The 16,132-nt window shown below is 36.6% G+C and overlaps 1 protein-coding gene across 5 annotated transcripts in view; it reads right to left on the minus strand.

The window, feature by feature from the left end:
• The window catches only part of CHN1 (chimerin 1), a 207,795-nt gene that overhangs the window by 118,198 nt on the left and 73,465 nt on the right, over positions 1 to 16,132 (minus strand). The window contains exons 4-5 of one of the 5 annotated variants that reach the window (XM_032355997.1): positions 14,115 to 14,146; positions 11,499 to 11,612 (exon numbers count right to left, since the gene is read on the minus strand). In XM_032355997.1, the coding sequence (XP_032211888.1) occupies positions 11,499 to 11,612; positions 14,115 to 14,146 (146 nt within the window). Of the gene's footprint in view, positions 1 to 11,498; positions 11,613 to 11,688; positions 11,739 to 11,861; positions 11,879 to 12,213; positions 12,246 to 14,114; positions 14,147 to 16,132 lie in introns of those variants that run through there. The other 4 variants (XM_032356000.1, XM_032356001.1, XM_032355999.1 and 1 more) reach the window with 4 other exon arrangements.

Here is a 16,132-nt window from a genome sequence, read left to right on the forward strand (position 1 = left end):
AGACAGAGGTCACAAATAGGCAGAAAGGCAGGCAGAGAGAGAGAGAGAGAGAGAGGAGGAAGCAGGCTTCCCGCCGAGCAGAGAGCCCCGTGCGGGGCTCAATCCCAGGACCCTGGGATCATGACCTGAGCCAAAGAAAGAGGCTTTAACCCACATAGCCACCCAGGCGCCCACACCTACTGTTTAAATCAAAGACATAATAACAAGTGTTGCAAGGACTGGAGAAATTGGAACCCTCAGACATCACTGGTGGAACTGTAAAATAGTAAAACTTTGGGAAAAAATTTGGCAGTTCTTCAAAATGTTAAACCTAGAGCCACAATATGATCCAGCAATTTCACTCCTAGATGTGTACCCAAGAGAAATGAAAACACATGCCTACACAAAGACTTTTACAGAGCATTAACCATACTAGCATATTTATAACAATGTTATTCATAATAGCCCCAAAGTGGAAACAACTCAAATGTTCATGAACTGATGAGTGGGAAACAAAAGGAAGTATATATCTATACATCAAAGTATTATTCAAATACTATACATTAATAAAAAGGAATTAAATAGTAATACATGTGACAACACAGATGAACCTTGAAAACATGCTAAGGGAAAGATGTAAAAAAAAACCACGTATTATATATTATTCCATTTTTATGAAATGTCTTTGAGGTATGAATTTGTAGAGATAAAAACATGCCAATGGTTCCCCGAGGCTGGAAGGATTGGGAATAAGAGAGAAGTGACTACAGATGAGTTTGGAGTTTCTTTTTTAGGGTGGTTAAATGTTTTAAAATTGATTATGTTGCATAACTTTGTGATTGCATCAAAACCTACTGAATTGTACAATTTAAATGGGTGAATTCATATGTTAATTATAATTCTTTAAAAAAATTTTTTAAAGAGTAAGGTAAAATAACATGCAAAAGGCAAGCTTGTGAAAAAAGTTAGGGGGAAAAGTTGGAATTTTGTAATATATTGAAACTAAGTGGTTGCTATCGGTTGAAGTTACAGAACACTCTGGACAAGAGGGAAATCTTTTTCAGTCCAAGGGGAAAAAAAGATTAAAACCCCAGGAAACAGGAAGAAAACAAATCAGTTAGTCAATGAGCCCTTAACTTTTTTTCTCTATCTAATACTTCAGCAAGAAGTCTTTTAGGCTTAACAAAAAAGGGGTGTGAAAGGGAAGTCTGTGTGGCTCAGTCACTTAAGCATCTTTGTCTTGGGTCATGATCTGGGCTCCTGGGACCAATTCCTGCATTGGGCTCCTTGCTCAGCGGGGCACCTGCTTCTCCCTCTGCCTGGCACGCCACCTGCTTATGCACATTCACTCTTTTAGACAAATAACTAAATAAAGTCTTTAAAAACAGGGGGTTGTGAAAAGGAGAAAAAAAGTGGGGAAGGTATCTGAACTTAGGAAACCGAAGAAATCTGGTAGATTTTTTCCCCCTTCTTTCCCCTTCTCTGCTTCCAGCATTTAATTCTAATTTGTTGACTGGAAATGAGAAATATATCAAAGGCTCTTATACTCAACCTATAGATAAAGTTTTCTCTCCCTGAAGACAGTTCACTTGAAAAGCCATTAAGCAGAATGCTTGGCGAGATTGGAGTCCAGAAATACAGAAAGTGAGCAAATCAAATGTTTAATGGAATATCTCTCAAAGAGTGCTCCACAGAGAGCAATGAAGAGGGTCTCATAAATGAGTTTGGGAAAGGCAGTATGGTTTTTAAACAATACTCACGGGCTCTGAGAACTACTGTAGGAAAGAAGTCCAACCACTTATATTTAATGGGAGGTCACTCATGGGGTTCCTCAAATTCACCTCTCTACTACAGATAATGCTGCCAATGTTGGCCTAGAATCCCCTGTTGCACAGACCCTGAACTCGAGAACACTGTCCTCTCTGACTTCCCTTTCTATCGCCCCCAACACTGACCAATCCTTCTCCTAACCAATTATTTAAATAAGTTGATACATTCCATTTAGAGTTAAATCTTCAGAGTTTTAGAAGTTATTACCTTCCACTTTGATGCAAGGTTGCAAATTAGTTTCTTTGATTCTTCCCAAAATGAAAATCACACTATTGAATTTTTTGTGTGTGATTATAAAAATGATACACATGCACTGTAAAACAAAAAAATCAGGCAACTCATAAAGATTCCTTTAGATACTTCTTTGCTTATACCCAATAGATACCCAATAAATACATAATCTTACTTTAGTAGTATAATACCATACATACTGTTCTATATAATGAATTTTATTTTTCAAATTAACACGAACCAATACATATTTCAAAATTTATTGAATAAAAATATATATTTTCTGGGGCGCCTGAGTGGCTCAGTGAGTTAAAGCCTCTGCCTTCGGCTCAGGTCATGATCTCAGGGTCCTGGGATCAAACCCCACATTGGGCTCCCTGCTCAGCAGGGAGACTGCTTTCTTTCCTCTCGCTCTGCCTGCCTCTCTGCCTACTTGTAATCTTTGTCTGTCAAATAAATAAATAAAATATTTTTTAAAAAAAGAAGATATATTTTCTTAATTTAAAAAAAAATTTTTATTTACATAATCTCTACCCCCGAATGTGGGGCTTGAACTTATGACCCCAAGATCAAGAGTTGCATGTTCTTTGAATGGAGCCAGCCAGGTGCCCCAATAAGGTCTATTTTTAAAAATACATATAATAGATATATCTAAACATATTAACAATATGCTTTCTCAATCTTTAAATTCTCATTTGTTCTCCATTATCTAAAATTTTCCTAGGTGCGCCTGGGTGGCTCAGAGGGTTAAACCTCTGCCTTCAGCTCAGGTCATGATCTCAGGGTCCTGGGACTGAGCCCCGCATAGGGTTCTCTGCTCAGCAGGGAGCCTGCTTCTCCCTCTCTCTGCCTACTTGTGATTTCTGTCAAATAAATAAATAAAATTTTTTTAAAAATAAATAAATAAAAATTTCCTAAATAATTCTTATCATAGTGGTCAGCACAAAACTAACAGGAAAGTGCTAAGCACTGTGGGTATAAAGCATTCTCTGGAATATCCAGACACAGAATTTAGGGATTATCAAGACTCTTGCACATATGTCATCTTGCTCTTCTCCCAATTTAGAGAAGCTAAAATGAGTCAGACTCAAAAGAAATGTCTTTGGAATTGCCAAATCTGTAGTTAACATTTTTCCTCATCATGAGCCCTTCAAAATCTATTAAGATACCTGAAACCCTTGTAAAAGTTATTTTTTTTAGCCAAAGGAAAACCACCTACTAAATTAATTACCTAAATAATTCTGGAAAAACTTAGGTTCCACTAAGTTTTCCGCTCATTATTCTTTTGCTTTCACAATGATCCTTCCAAATTACAAATGTAATCATCACCCCCTTCTATTAAAAGTTTTCAGTGACTCCCATTTCCTAAAGATAAAGTCCAAATTCTTAAGGATGAAATACCAGGTTTTCCTGGCACTCTGACTGCCAACACTTCCTGTACCCCCAAGCCCCAGCAGCCTGCCATGCACTGAATGTTCCACTCTGTTCTATATCTTCCTTCCTTGGCTGTTTCTTCCCCAAATGCTTGTTTTTCAATACACTCTATTTTTCTACCTGGCATACCTCTAGTCTACCATTAAGAGCCAACTTAAATGTCTTCTTTCTTGACCCAAGTTGATAGTACTGCCAAAACACCGAAGCTCAAAAAACACTACAATTTTTGGTGAGGCAGTTATCTGAGAGATTATTTTAATTTCCCAATTTAACAGTGAAGACCAAGCTCCTGACGTTGACAAAAGCCATGGACACATTTACAACACACAAGGCATAAATATTTTAAGGTATATAATTAGGTTTTCCAATCATCTTTAAAATATTGAATTACTTTAAAGTCAGTTTGGAAAATATTTTAAGTCAAGTTTTGAAAAAAATTATAGGCAAAAGGACATCAAAACAGAATTTACAAAGCTCTAGCCTCATATACAACTTTCTTTGGAGCTAATACCAGATACTCTCACTTATTTACCAAAGCTAAAATTGGATATACTACTTTAATCAGAGATTGATCAGGACTAAAAGGTTTGAATAATTATACCACAGATGGATCCTCACTGTCAAACAAGGAAACTACTTTAATGAATACCCACTATTTTATATACTATGTGCCTTGTATCCATTTTCTCTCCTCACTCAACCTGCTTCCTTCTTTAAAATAGGAAAAGAAAACTAGATTTTGTTTGTTCGTCCAGATTCCCTCTCAAGCCTTATCTTCCAGAAGAAACTGATCCCATCTCCCAAGCTCCAGAACCATGGGCTGGTTAGACAAGCAATCAATCAGTACGTGCATTTCCTTGCAGACTGATATTGGCTCAGGGGTGGGAAAGGGAGAGCTGCGGAGGCCTGGTCCACTTGAAGGGAAGGAGGCATGAGAAAGGAGAGGTTCCCTTGTACTCTATGGCCAGGCATAAAGAAGGACGCGTACACCTCTGATGACCCTTGGCAGCCACTTTCTGACTACAAGAAAAGCCACTCTTAGACCAGAGCTGATGCTGTGAGCGGCCCTGAATAGAAATGAGGTAACAAGTTCTTGATAACATCACTAGGGCACTGATCATCCATGTTACTGCATTTCCAAATTTCTCATTAGGTATTTCCTTAAGTAATTTATTGTTTGAGCCAACAGAGTTTGCCTGTTTTAGATATCAGATAATACTTGCAGTTGAACGAATCTCAATTGATAGAGAATTTGATTCTTTTAGAAAGGCTGCTGCTGGGATGCCTGGGTGGCTCAGTCGGTTAGGCAGCTACCTTCTGCTAGGGTCATGATCCCACAGTCCTGGGATCAAGCCCCACATTGGGTTCCTTGCTCAGCGGGAAGCCTGCTTCTCCCTCTGCCTGCCACTCTGCCTGTGCTCGCTCTCTCTCTCTCACAAATAAATAAAATCTTTTAAAAATAAATAAATAAATAATAAAAAAAGGCTGCCGCTAATTACAGACTTTTAAAAGGTCTCTTTTGCCACCTAATGGGATTATAATCCCTACTTTACACATAAGAATCTAAAGCTCAAAGAGGTTAAATATATATAATAAGATTAGGCAACTCGAACTCATGTTTGTCAGGCTCTAAACTACTACAGCTATTTCCAAAGTTCTATAGTGAGAGCAGGTAACTGAAATTCTATTTTGTGACAGATGTTTTAAAATCTCAATTCTTGATTCTCTCTGACCTTCTTCACTTTCAACCTATATGTTTACTGAAAGTTCTCCTGTTTAGGTCAGTAAATGTTTCTTCTTTCAGGGATACCTGGGTGGTACAGTCAGTTAAGCATCTGACTCTTGGTTTCAGCTCAGGTCCTGATCTCAGAGTTTTGAGATCGAGCCCCGCATCGGGCTCCATACTTAGCAAGGAGTCTGCTTGGGATTCTCCCTCTGCACCTCCCTCTGCTTGCTCTTGTGCTTGCACGCGCACTCTCTCTCTCTCTCTCGCAGATAAATAAATAAATCTTTAAAAAAAAGTTTCTTCTTTCAGCTTTCTTTTCTAGTTTTGGTAAAATGCATACTTACATTTTTCTTGTCAGTAAAAATGAACAAATTTAGCAAATCAGGCCACTGAGGAAAAGGGATATCTTTATATCAAAGGGAACCAGTGTTATCAAAGAGCACAATACATCAAAGTAATGTATAACTTTAGTACTGACATCATATTAAATGTGCAACATCAATATAAAGAGGTGTTTTAATATTTCCAAGGAAATTCTTGGATGGAATCCAAGCAAGTATGCCCCACATTAAATGAATGGCTTAGGAAAATAATAGTGAAATCCTAGAGTTGAGCTATGATTCCAATTCCACCTATTAGCACACTAAAGACAGAAAAAGTATCCAGTTCTTGAAGATCAGAATGTTATTTACACATTTGTTCAGAGAGTAAAGGTCTTTTTTGCATTCATATCAATTTTATGAAAATTTCAGATAAACATAGTGAAAAAACTAGTTTTGAATGTGTTGTGATTAGACCTATATGCAGAAACTGGTTAGACTCTTATCAGGTATAGCAGTGGCAATGAGAATATAGATAGCAAATATCTAAAAGATCATTTCATATGAACACTAATATTAACTCTTCACTGGTCTTTTTTTTTTTTTTTTTTTAAAGATTTTATTTATTTATTTGACAGAGAGAGATTACAAGTAGGCAGAGAGAGAGAGGAGGAAGCAGGCTCCCTGCTGAGCAGAGAGTCCAATGCGGGACTCGATCCCAGGACCCTGAGATCATGACCTGAGCCGAAGGCAGCGGCCCAACCCACTGAGCCACCCAGGCGCCCTTCACTGGTCTTTTCACCTTATTTCACTACTTCCAAGAATTCATGGTGCAGTACTTATGTAACTCTATCAGATATTTATAGTGAACAATTGTTTTAATGGCTCATTATTCAAGAAAATACAGGAAAAGATGGAGAAATTCATCAGAGAATTAGAATCGAAAAAAAAGAAAGAGAGGAAGAAAATTCTGTACCTAAGTAACACAAAATATGAAACCAGGAACTCAGTGGATTGGTTTAACAGCAGGTCAAAAATAGTAGAATACAGGACTAGTGAACAGAAAGATGGGTCAATAGAAAATGTCCAAACTAAAGTTCAGAGAGATAAAAGTCGGAAAGTTAGTCAAGAGGCAAAAAAATTTAGAATAGTAAGAAAATAATTTATTCTGAATAAACCTGTAGTTAGAGAAATACTAATGGAGTTTTTTCAAGCTAAGGAAAGATAATTCCAAGAAAATGCAAAATTATAGGAAAAAATGAAGAACAATGAAGGGGTTAATATAGGAGTAAATAGAGACAAATACTGACTTTTCTGTTTATACAATAACAATTAGGTATTGTGGTTTATGGTATATGGAAATAAAACATCTCAAAATAACAAGATAAAAGGTAGGAGGGAGGGAAATGGAAATTAGAGTATTCTAAGATTCTAGCATTATTAGGAAAATGATAGAAACAATCATTTATATTAAATATAAATGAGCCAAGGCCATATGTTTTAACCTCTAGTTTAACCATTAAAAGAAGAGTAGAAGAATGTATTACTCAAGTGGGAGGAAAAAATGCAATAAAAAATTGACTTGTAGGGGTGCCTCAGTGGCTCAGTCAGTAATCATCTGTCTTCAGCTTGGGTCACGATCCCAGGGTCGTGGGATCAAGCCCCCTATCGGGCTCCAGGTTTGGCAGGAAGACTGCTTACCCTCTCCCACTTTTCCTGTTCATGTTCCTGCTCTCACTGTCTCTCTCTCAGTCAAATAAATAAATAAAATCTTTAAAAAAAATTGACTTGTAAACAAAGAAAGAGAAGCATAAAACAGGAGAGTTACATAGAAAATAAGATAGTATTTAAATCAAATATATCAGCAATTACATTAAATGTAAATGGATTCTATATTTTTAGCTGAAATTAAAAACTCGGAACACCGAAAACAGAAATAAAGGACAAGTCACAAACTTGAAGGAGACAATTCAATATATATATAACCAAATGATGAGTAGCCAGAATAAATGACTTTTATAAATCAACAAGAAAATGACAGAGTAAGGGATCTGAATGCAAATTTCACAGAAGAAAAAATGTGAATAGTAAATAAACACAAAAAGATGCTCAACCTCACTCGGAATCAGAGACATTCAAATTAATCAGCAGACACCATCAGCCTGCCATAATATCTGACAGTATTAAGTGAAAACAATAGGAATTCTTATACAGTGTTGTGGAATAAACTGTGCAACTAACTACTTTGGAAAAAATTACTCATTATCTAATAAACCAAAAGCAGCAACTTTACATCTAAGTAAATATTCTAGAGAAAATCATAATATATACCAGGAGATATTTACAAGATTATTATACATGGAGGACTCTTTTTAATAGCACCAAACTAAAAACCACCCACATGTCCATCAATAATAGGATGGATAAATAAATCGTAGTATATTTATTTAGTGGATAATATCACAGTGTAAATAAATCAATTATAGCCATGTTCTAAAATAAAGAAAAAATCTCAGGAATATAATGTGGAATGAAAAAAAACTGAAGAATACATTCTACATGTCCTATTTATTTAAAGCTCAAAAATGAACAAATCAAAACAATGCATTATGTAGGGATACAAACATATGTTATAAGCTAGTAAAGAAAAGTGAGAGAATGATAATCAAGATAGATTAGCCAGTGTGAGGGACAGGAGGAAGAAGGAAGGATTGGGGTAGGTATATACAGTACAAATGAGACTCCAAAGGCAACAGCTATTTCTTAAAATGCAGGTTGGGCACATAAGAGTTATAGTAACATGTTATTTAATAATTTTTAAATAACTATAATATAAATATAATTTTTATATTTCTTGTAAGTATTCCTTTGCATGTTCTTAACATTTAATAAAAAGTATGTTTTATATGACAATATATAACATGCACTAGTCCTACCCTTTCATATGTCATTCTATATGACACTGAACCTAATTTTTTTCTAGTGAGAATGATAAGATATTTTTAAAGAATTAATTCTAAACTATGAAAATCATAAAAAATGTTTTCAAAAGCAAACTCCTTAGATTTTCTTAGTTTTTTTTAATAACTGATAATTACAATATATCATTAAACTACAACTAATCCAAATGTTGTCAATATCAATACACAGAAAATCCCAAAGTCACTCAACTACTTCATGCTTCCTGAGGTATAATCCAGTGCTTGGGCTAGCATTTTATCTTCAACTACACATTCCAACCATGCGGATGCCTGTCCATAGACTTTCATCGTATAAAAATCTTTCTTTAAGCAACAATCATTTTTCTTGAACTGAGGAGTGAATATGAGCAAAGGCAAAGCCAGAAAAACCTGGCCTGAAATTCAGGCTGAGGTCGGGTATGGGAGAAGATGGTGCTCAAGAGAAAACTAAGATGTTAACTACAGAAGACCTCCCATGCTCAAAAGCAACTTGTGTTTTTTTTTTTAAATTAACACGAAAAAAATATTTGCTATGGGATGCAGTGTCTGATACAATGCGAGGTGAAGGCCTCTAAATGTGGCAGTGCCAGGGCCTACAAACACCTTAAAATAGAACTAAGAAGAAAAAGAAGAGTGAGGTCTTGGTTTCAGTTGTGCAGACCGACTAAATGATAGTGTCATCAGCTAATAAAGGGAATACAGATGTTACAGCATATTTGGGAGGAAAACTGATGAGTTCAGTCTTGGACATCATGAGGCTGAGGTGCCAGTGGAGCAAGCTGACTCCAGGTACTTGTTTTTAACTATAGGGGCTGTGGTTATCAGAGTAAACGCATAATGAACATTGACAGCCAAAATTTATGAAACTGGCTCCCCCAAATGGGTCAGGCATTATGTTGAAAACAAAACAAACTGATGTGAATTGGGAGAATTTTCAGTTGAAATGGGGGAATATCAGATATATCAATACAACTTCTTTTTATTTTAACACTTCCCTGCCACACACCTAGTTCAAAACAAGGAAGATCATATTTCAGCATATAAATTCCTCACAGTGTATATTCCCAAATCCCCTACTCCCACTACAGCCCATTACTCGTTACTATTTCTTTTCCCTGTACAATTTTATGGTCATTTTCAATAACAAAAGGAAGGCTGCATGTTTCCTCCAGACATATAAATTAAAAACATTCCAATCAATCCCATGTTCATCTATTCTCCAATTTCTATTGTCAGATTTCCTGCACTGAAGTGGATGGGAAGTAATTATAAAATTACAGTGTAGGAATATGGTCAGTGTATCCCTACAGTCCCTGCAGGTGGGAAGGAGGAAGAGCTTGGGAGCTCTGGGTCCTACTTCTCTCCACACTAAATCCTTGGCCCTAGGGTGTTCCCTGATGTCACTCAGTGAAAAGTGAGTGACAGCCACACTAGAAGATGAGTGGCATTATGGTATGATGGAGTACCTGAACCTTCAACGAGGTGACACTGAGCTCAAAGTCAGTTTTGTAACTTACTGTGTGATCTTGGAGGGATTTGGGGCCGAAGGTAATAAAGGGGAAAGGAAGAGAGTGTTGTGCAGATATCTGTCTCTCCCTCACCCCACTTCCTTCTTCATTATTCTGGCCCATAAGTCTTCACATGTACACTCGTTTACCACAGACACAGAGAAGACCAGACTATTCGGAAATGGGGTGTGGTAGAATCCTAAAATTACAAAATGTTTGGCATAAAAAGAGGAAAAAACTGACTTGAGGGAATTCTGTGACTTACACCAAATGTGTCTTTAGTTTATTTGGTGGTAAAATGAGTATCTGAATTCCGAGCCCAGATTTTTTTCTCTATATACCATAATTTAAACCTGAAAAACAATATAATCAAATAACTACAGGGGGATTTACACTTTTTAATTTGCCATAAAAAGCAAATTTCCATGCCTGCAACAAGCTTTATTCTCCAAGTACACAACTGATTCCAGAATTCAGTAAAAAACAGTACTGGATTATATCATTCTTTTTGTCAAGAAGATTAAGTCTTGTGGATAGGACTAAGAGCAGTCCCTGCTCACCCAAATAGGCATAGGTGACTGGAGAAGGGGTTTGACCTGGTCATATTAGAGCAACAACATCATCTTTCTGTTCTCTCACTGTGGCTACCAAAAGAAATTGCCACGCCTTTGGCCTCCATCTTAGGAAGTTTCCACACTTAAGTCTTTTCCAAAGATGAATAAATACACAAAGACAATGGATAATTATCTCAAGCCTTTGGAGAGGGAGCAATGGAGAGTGACTAAGAACACAGGCTCTGAAGCCAGATTATCTGCATTCAAATATCAGCTACAGGAATTATTAAATGTATGACCTTGGCCAAGTTACTCAACCTCTAGGTCCTCAGTTTCCCTCTCTGTTAAGCAGAGATAGTAAGAGTACATCCATCCTCGAGTTGCTGAGAAGATTAAATAAGGTCAGGGCTTGGCATGAAGGAAGCCCAATGGATAAGCATGCTGTTGTACTACTGCTCTGTTATTATTGCAGGGCTAATGGAAATATTTGTTTTCTGGGCACTGTACTAGAAGCTAAGAATAGCCAAAATACTAGGCAAAGTTCAGTTGACAGGGAAGAGCCAAGAGCTCCCAGGAAAAGCTGCTTCCATCAAAAGCCACCTAAGAGAAATGATATTGGCTTTAATCTTATGAGTTACAAAGATCTTTACTCTTAGTTTCTTTCCTTATTCAAGAAATAGATGGGAGCTAACACAGCAGGACATGGGAGAGAACCGTAAGATGAAATAGAAGAAAGCAGCTACAATAAAAATGCTTTAAAAGTTTTTCAATTCTTAATTACTGAGTGCTACCATTCATGAGGAATTTTTAAGGGTCTCAAAGCTATTAAAATGGTAATTAGGTCCCAAGAAAACAAGAACCAATTCAATTACATGCTGGATGCTTTTAAAATTTAAAGCCCTCCATTAAGAGGGTTTTAAATGAAGCACAGTTCTAATTACAGGTCCATGACCAACCTCAAAGCCAAAGTGTAGGTTCCTGGCTGACGCTGGCTCTCACGAATCAGGTAACTCCCCTCAGCCACACTCAAGAGCTGGTCTGCTTCTTCTCGGGAGATCATGCCGTGAAACCTAAGAAAAAAGTCAATTCAGAAACTGAATGCTTTCCACCTTTTTCAGTAAAGCAAGATAAAACAAAACCCTCTACCCTCTCCTGTTGTTTTCTAGACAAAGTACTGCCATATAATCGAAGGGGAGCAGTTGGGTTTAACTCTGCCTGTGTTTCTCTGGGCCTGGCCCCTGGCCAGCTTCTCTGTGGTAACAAGAACCGCACCGAAGTAGCTTCCCAATCCATTTAACAATTGTGAAATCAAAACTCACATCCATCTAAGGGAAGATCAACCACCTCTCTCCAGAGGGCCATTCCCTTCTTATGTAGCTGTCTGACCATATGGACATACTAAAAAATATACAGCAATGTGTTCCCTTTCCTTCCTTCACACTAGTGGCGCTGCTCCAGAATTCTGGCTCACAGTCTAAGCTGGCAATTTTCCAGGACCCTGGGTTGCCCTTAATTGGCATGATTGCCCAATAATGTGCATAATCTGCATCACTGGATACTCAAGCCAAAAGCAAACAACAGTAATAACTTGCTTTCACTCCCTGCTAGAACCCTCTTTTTCATTAACAGGAAAAAGGGATGAAGAAGAAAAAAACATAACACATTCTTTACACAGACAGCAGATTCATCTATACCATTTTGACATGAAACACTGAAAAAGAAAAAAAAATGTCAGTGGTGACTGATGATTACTATTAAAAAGAGAAAACCACCTTATATCTGTATGGTGATTTACAAAGAACTTAAACATACATTATGTTCTTTCAGTAATTCAAGGATAACTGAACTGAGAGACAGCTCGAGGAAAACTCTGTGGTTTTTACTGGTGTAAAAAACAGCAGTCACTTGATTTCGGAATGATAGATTTAAAAGGCCCCAAAGTGGCAACATAATAATTTAAGGACTTTACTAGGGAGCAAGTGGCAAGTTTTTGGGAGTGTTTCCTCATGAGGATGGCTCAGTCTTTCTCAATGTAAGTGTTAAAACAGTTCATGGTACGTATGTCCAAATCATGACAATCAGAGCATCTAGGTTCAAAATGGACTCTGGGAATTTCTTATCTCCATATATTTCTCAATAATGAGTCCGGAACCAGATCCATCAGACTCTGCCAGAGGCAAGAAGACAGTAACCTACCACTGGCAGTAACGCGTACCATTAGATTAGCATACTGGCATACTGTTTTAAGTTTACATGACATCAGTTAGTAAAGTTGGTAAATTTTAATATTTATTTATTTTTAAAAACTCTACTAATTTAGAAGAAAATCACATTCAAGGATACAACCTTTGGAACAGAACTTGACAAGGATATTTAAAGCACTGTAAATCTGTTCATACCATTTGAACCAAAATTTCTATCCCAGTTAAAAAGCTTTATGCACCTATTACTTTTAATAATACAGTTTAGAAGCAAAAACATTTGGCAAAAAATGCCAAAAGCAGCAAAGTGACCAAGTTATGGTACAACCATAAGAAACATCAGTGGCTCCCTGCCAACTCTTAAGTGTCCATGCTCTAGCCACAAAAGTCTTGGAAACTTGAAGAGAATTCTTAAAAATTTCAAATACTTGCTATATATGTTATTGTGTACCTGATATAATCCTAAGTCTTGAAAAAAATGATTTTATTCAAGGAATGATGGGACTATAGGTGATTTTTATTCTTTTTTCCAAAAGGTTTTATTTCTTTCTTTTAATAATCAGAAAAATTAAGCATTTAAAAAATTTTTACAACATTCTTCATAAAATAAAAAATGTTCATTATTAAGTTGAAAAATTCAGTCTATAAAACTATAATATCTCAATTTTGTAAAACTATTAGGAAAATAGATTTTCAAAAGGTAATATTTCAGATTGTTAATACTAGCTATTGCTGCATAGCATAAATTTACTTACAGAAAACCTGGAAAATAAAGAAAAGTGTAAAAATACAATGAACCACCCCTACCCTGCCGTATGTACCTACGTACATACAGATATGCTTATGTATGATATGCTTAGTATATACATATACACACAAATACATTTTTCTCATACATGTCTAGGATTATTTATTCATATGACTTGCATCTTTCTTTCAACTTCATTCCACATATACATTTTTCCATGCTATTTTCTTCTCTATACTTGTCTTTATTTTCCATATTTTCACCAATAGAATAACTATTTTTTTTTAAGATTTAATTTATTTATTTCACAGACAGAGATCACAAGCAGGCAGAGACACAGGCAGAGAGAGAGGGAGGGAAGCAGGCTCCCTGCTGAGCAAAAGCCTGATGCGGGGCTCCATCCCAGGACCCTGGAATCATGACCTGAGCTGAAGGCAGAGGCTTTAACCCACTGAGCCACCCAGGTGCCCCAGAATAACTGTATTTGTAATCAGAAAAATAATTTAATTCACTCAAACTTGAATACCTCTTTCATCTTGTTTGTATTTTTAGCAATGCATCCATTTACCTGTCTCTCTTACATATTCCAATCTATAAAATGTTTTGTCATAATCCATACTTACTCTCTTCCATAATACTTTGGTCTGTTTTCTACCTATTTGGGAAGAAAAAAAAGATATTTGTGAAAATGCAAATGTTCAGAACCTAACTCAACATTTTGTATATGTGGCAAATTAAGGTATATTTTGAGATAAAGAATTAGAATAAAATTTGAAAAATCAGAGTCTGGAGAGTCTCAATTCTATCAGCAGGTTAATTGTGCTATTCGAACTTGTCACTTCATCTCTCACATCTATTCCTTATCTAAAAAGGGCTGTGTATGTAAAAGAATTGGGTTAAATTTGATCTTTCATTTCTAGGACTTTATGAATCTAATAAAATATTTACATCACTTAATCCAAAAAGTAAAGTAAAACATCAATCTCCTAGTGCCACAATTGTGTCAGAACAGACTGTGGCTTTCTCACCCTTCATCTTCCTTCCTGTTACTCCACATTTCCCATCCCATTCATGCCTCCGTTTAATCTTGCCCTTTTCCTCTCCCATCAGCTCTTCCCTCATCAGAGTTCATCCCTCTCCTCCTCCCTGCAGTCCAGGCATACCACTGCAGGTGTACTGGCTGTGGCTAAAGAAGGGCCCTGCAGGGAAGAGTCTAAGGAATCTGTACTGAGGAAGACTGAAAGAGAGTATTTTGACCATCCATTTAATAAACATTTACTGAATGCCAACGGTGTGATATGCACTATCCTTCGTAGAAGGGGACATATCGCTGTAATAAAACAAAAACTATCATTACTCTTTTGAAACTTAGAAACAGACAAGAAGTTTCAAGGAAAAAAATTGGGAAAATATAAAGTAGTAATAAGTGCTATAATAAAAATAACAATGGGTAATGTAAAATGATGGGCTAATGAGGTATTTAAGCTTGGTGGTCAGGAAAGGCCTCTGTGAGAAGGTGACATTTTAATAGTGTTCTGAATGACCTGAATAGACATTTTTCAAGAAGACATGCAGATGGCAAACAGACACACAAAAAGATGCGTGACATCACTTATTTTCAGGGAAATGCAAATCAGAACCACAATAAGATATATCACCTTATACCAGTCAGAATGGCTAGACTAAGAAACACAAGAAACAACAAGTTTTGGCGAAGATGTGGAGAAAAAGGAGCCCTCGTGCACTGTGGGTGGGAATGCAAAGTGGTGTAGCCGCTGTGGGAAACAGTATGGAGGATCCTCAACAAATTAAAAACAAAGGGGTACCTGGCTGGCCCAGTCAGTAAAACACAAGACTCTTGATCTTGGTTGGGGTTGTGAGTTCAAGCCCCATGTTGGGTGTAGAGCTTACTTTTAAAAAAAAATTAAAAATAGAAATACCATAAGATCCAGTAATTCCCTACCAGGTATTTACCCAAAGAAAATGAAAAACACGAATTTGAAAAGATATTTGCAACCCTATGTTTATTGTTATAAACATAGTGTTGTATAGTGTTATATTTATAATAGCCAAATTATGGAGGGAGTCCACATGTCTACTGATTGATGAATGGATAAAGAAGATAAGGATAAAGGATAAAACGAGGATAAAGAAGATGTGTGTGCGTGTGCGCGTGCGTGCACGCGCGCACACACACACACACACACACACACACACACACACACACACTGGACTACTACTCAGCCATAAAAATGAATGAGACCTTGACATTTGCAACTACATGGAGATATTAGGCAACATGAAATAAATTGGATAGAGAAAGACAAATACCGTATGATTTCACTTATAAGGGGGATCTAAAAAACAAAAGGAACAGACTATTATAATACAGAGAACAAATTGCCAGGGAGGAAGAGGGAGGGGATGTGTGAAGTAGATGAAGGGGATTAAGAGGTACAAAATTCTAGTTATAAAATAAGTCACAGAGATAAAAAATACAGTATAGAGAATATAGTCAATAAGGCAGCAATAACGTTGTACAGTGACAGATGGTGACTACACCTATGGTGGTAAGCACTGAGTAACCTATAGACTTGTTGAATCAATATGTTGTATATCTGAATATAACAATGTATATCAA

This window comes from Mustela erminea, chromosome 8 (genome assembly GCF_009829155.1).
Source record: "Mustela erminea isolate mMusErm1 chromosome 8, mMusErm1.Pri, whole genome shotgun sequence".
NCBI lineage: Eukaryota > Metazoa > Chordata > Mammalia > Carnivora > Mustelidae > Mustela > Mustela erminea.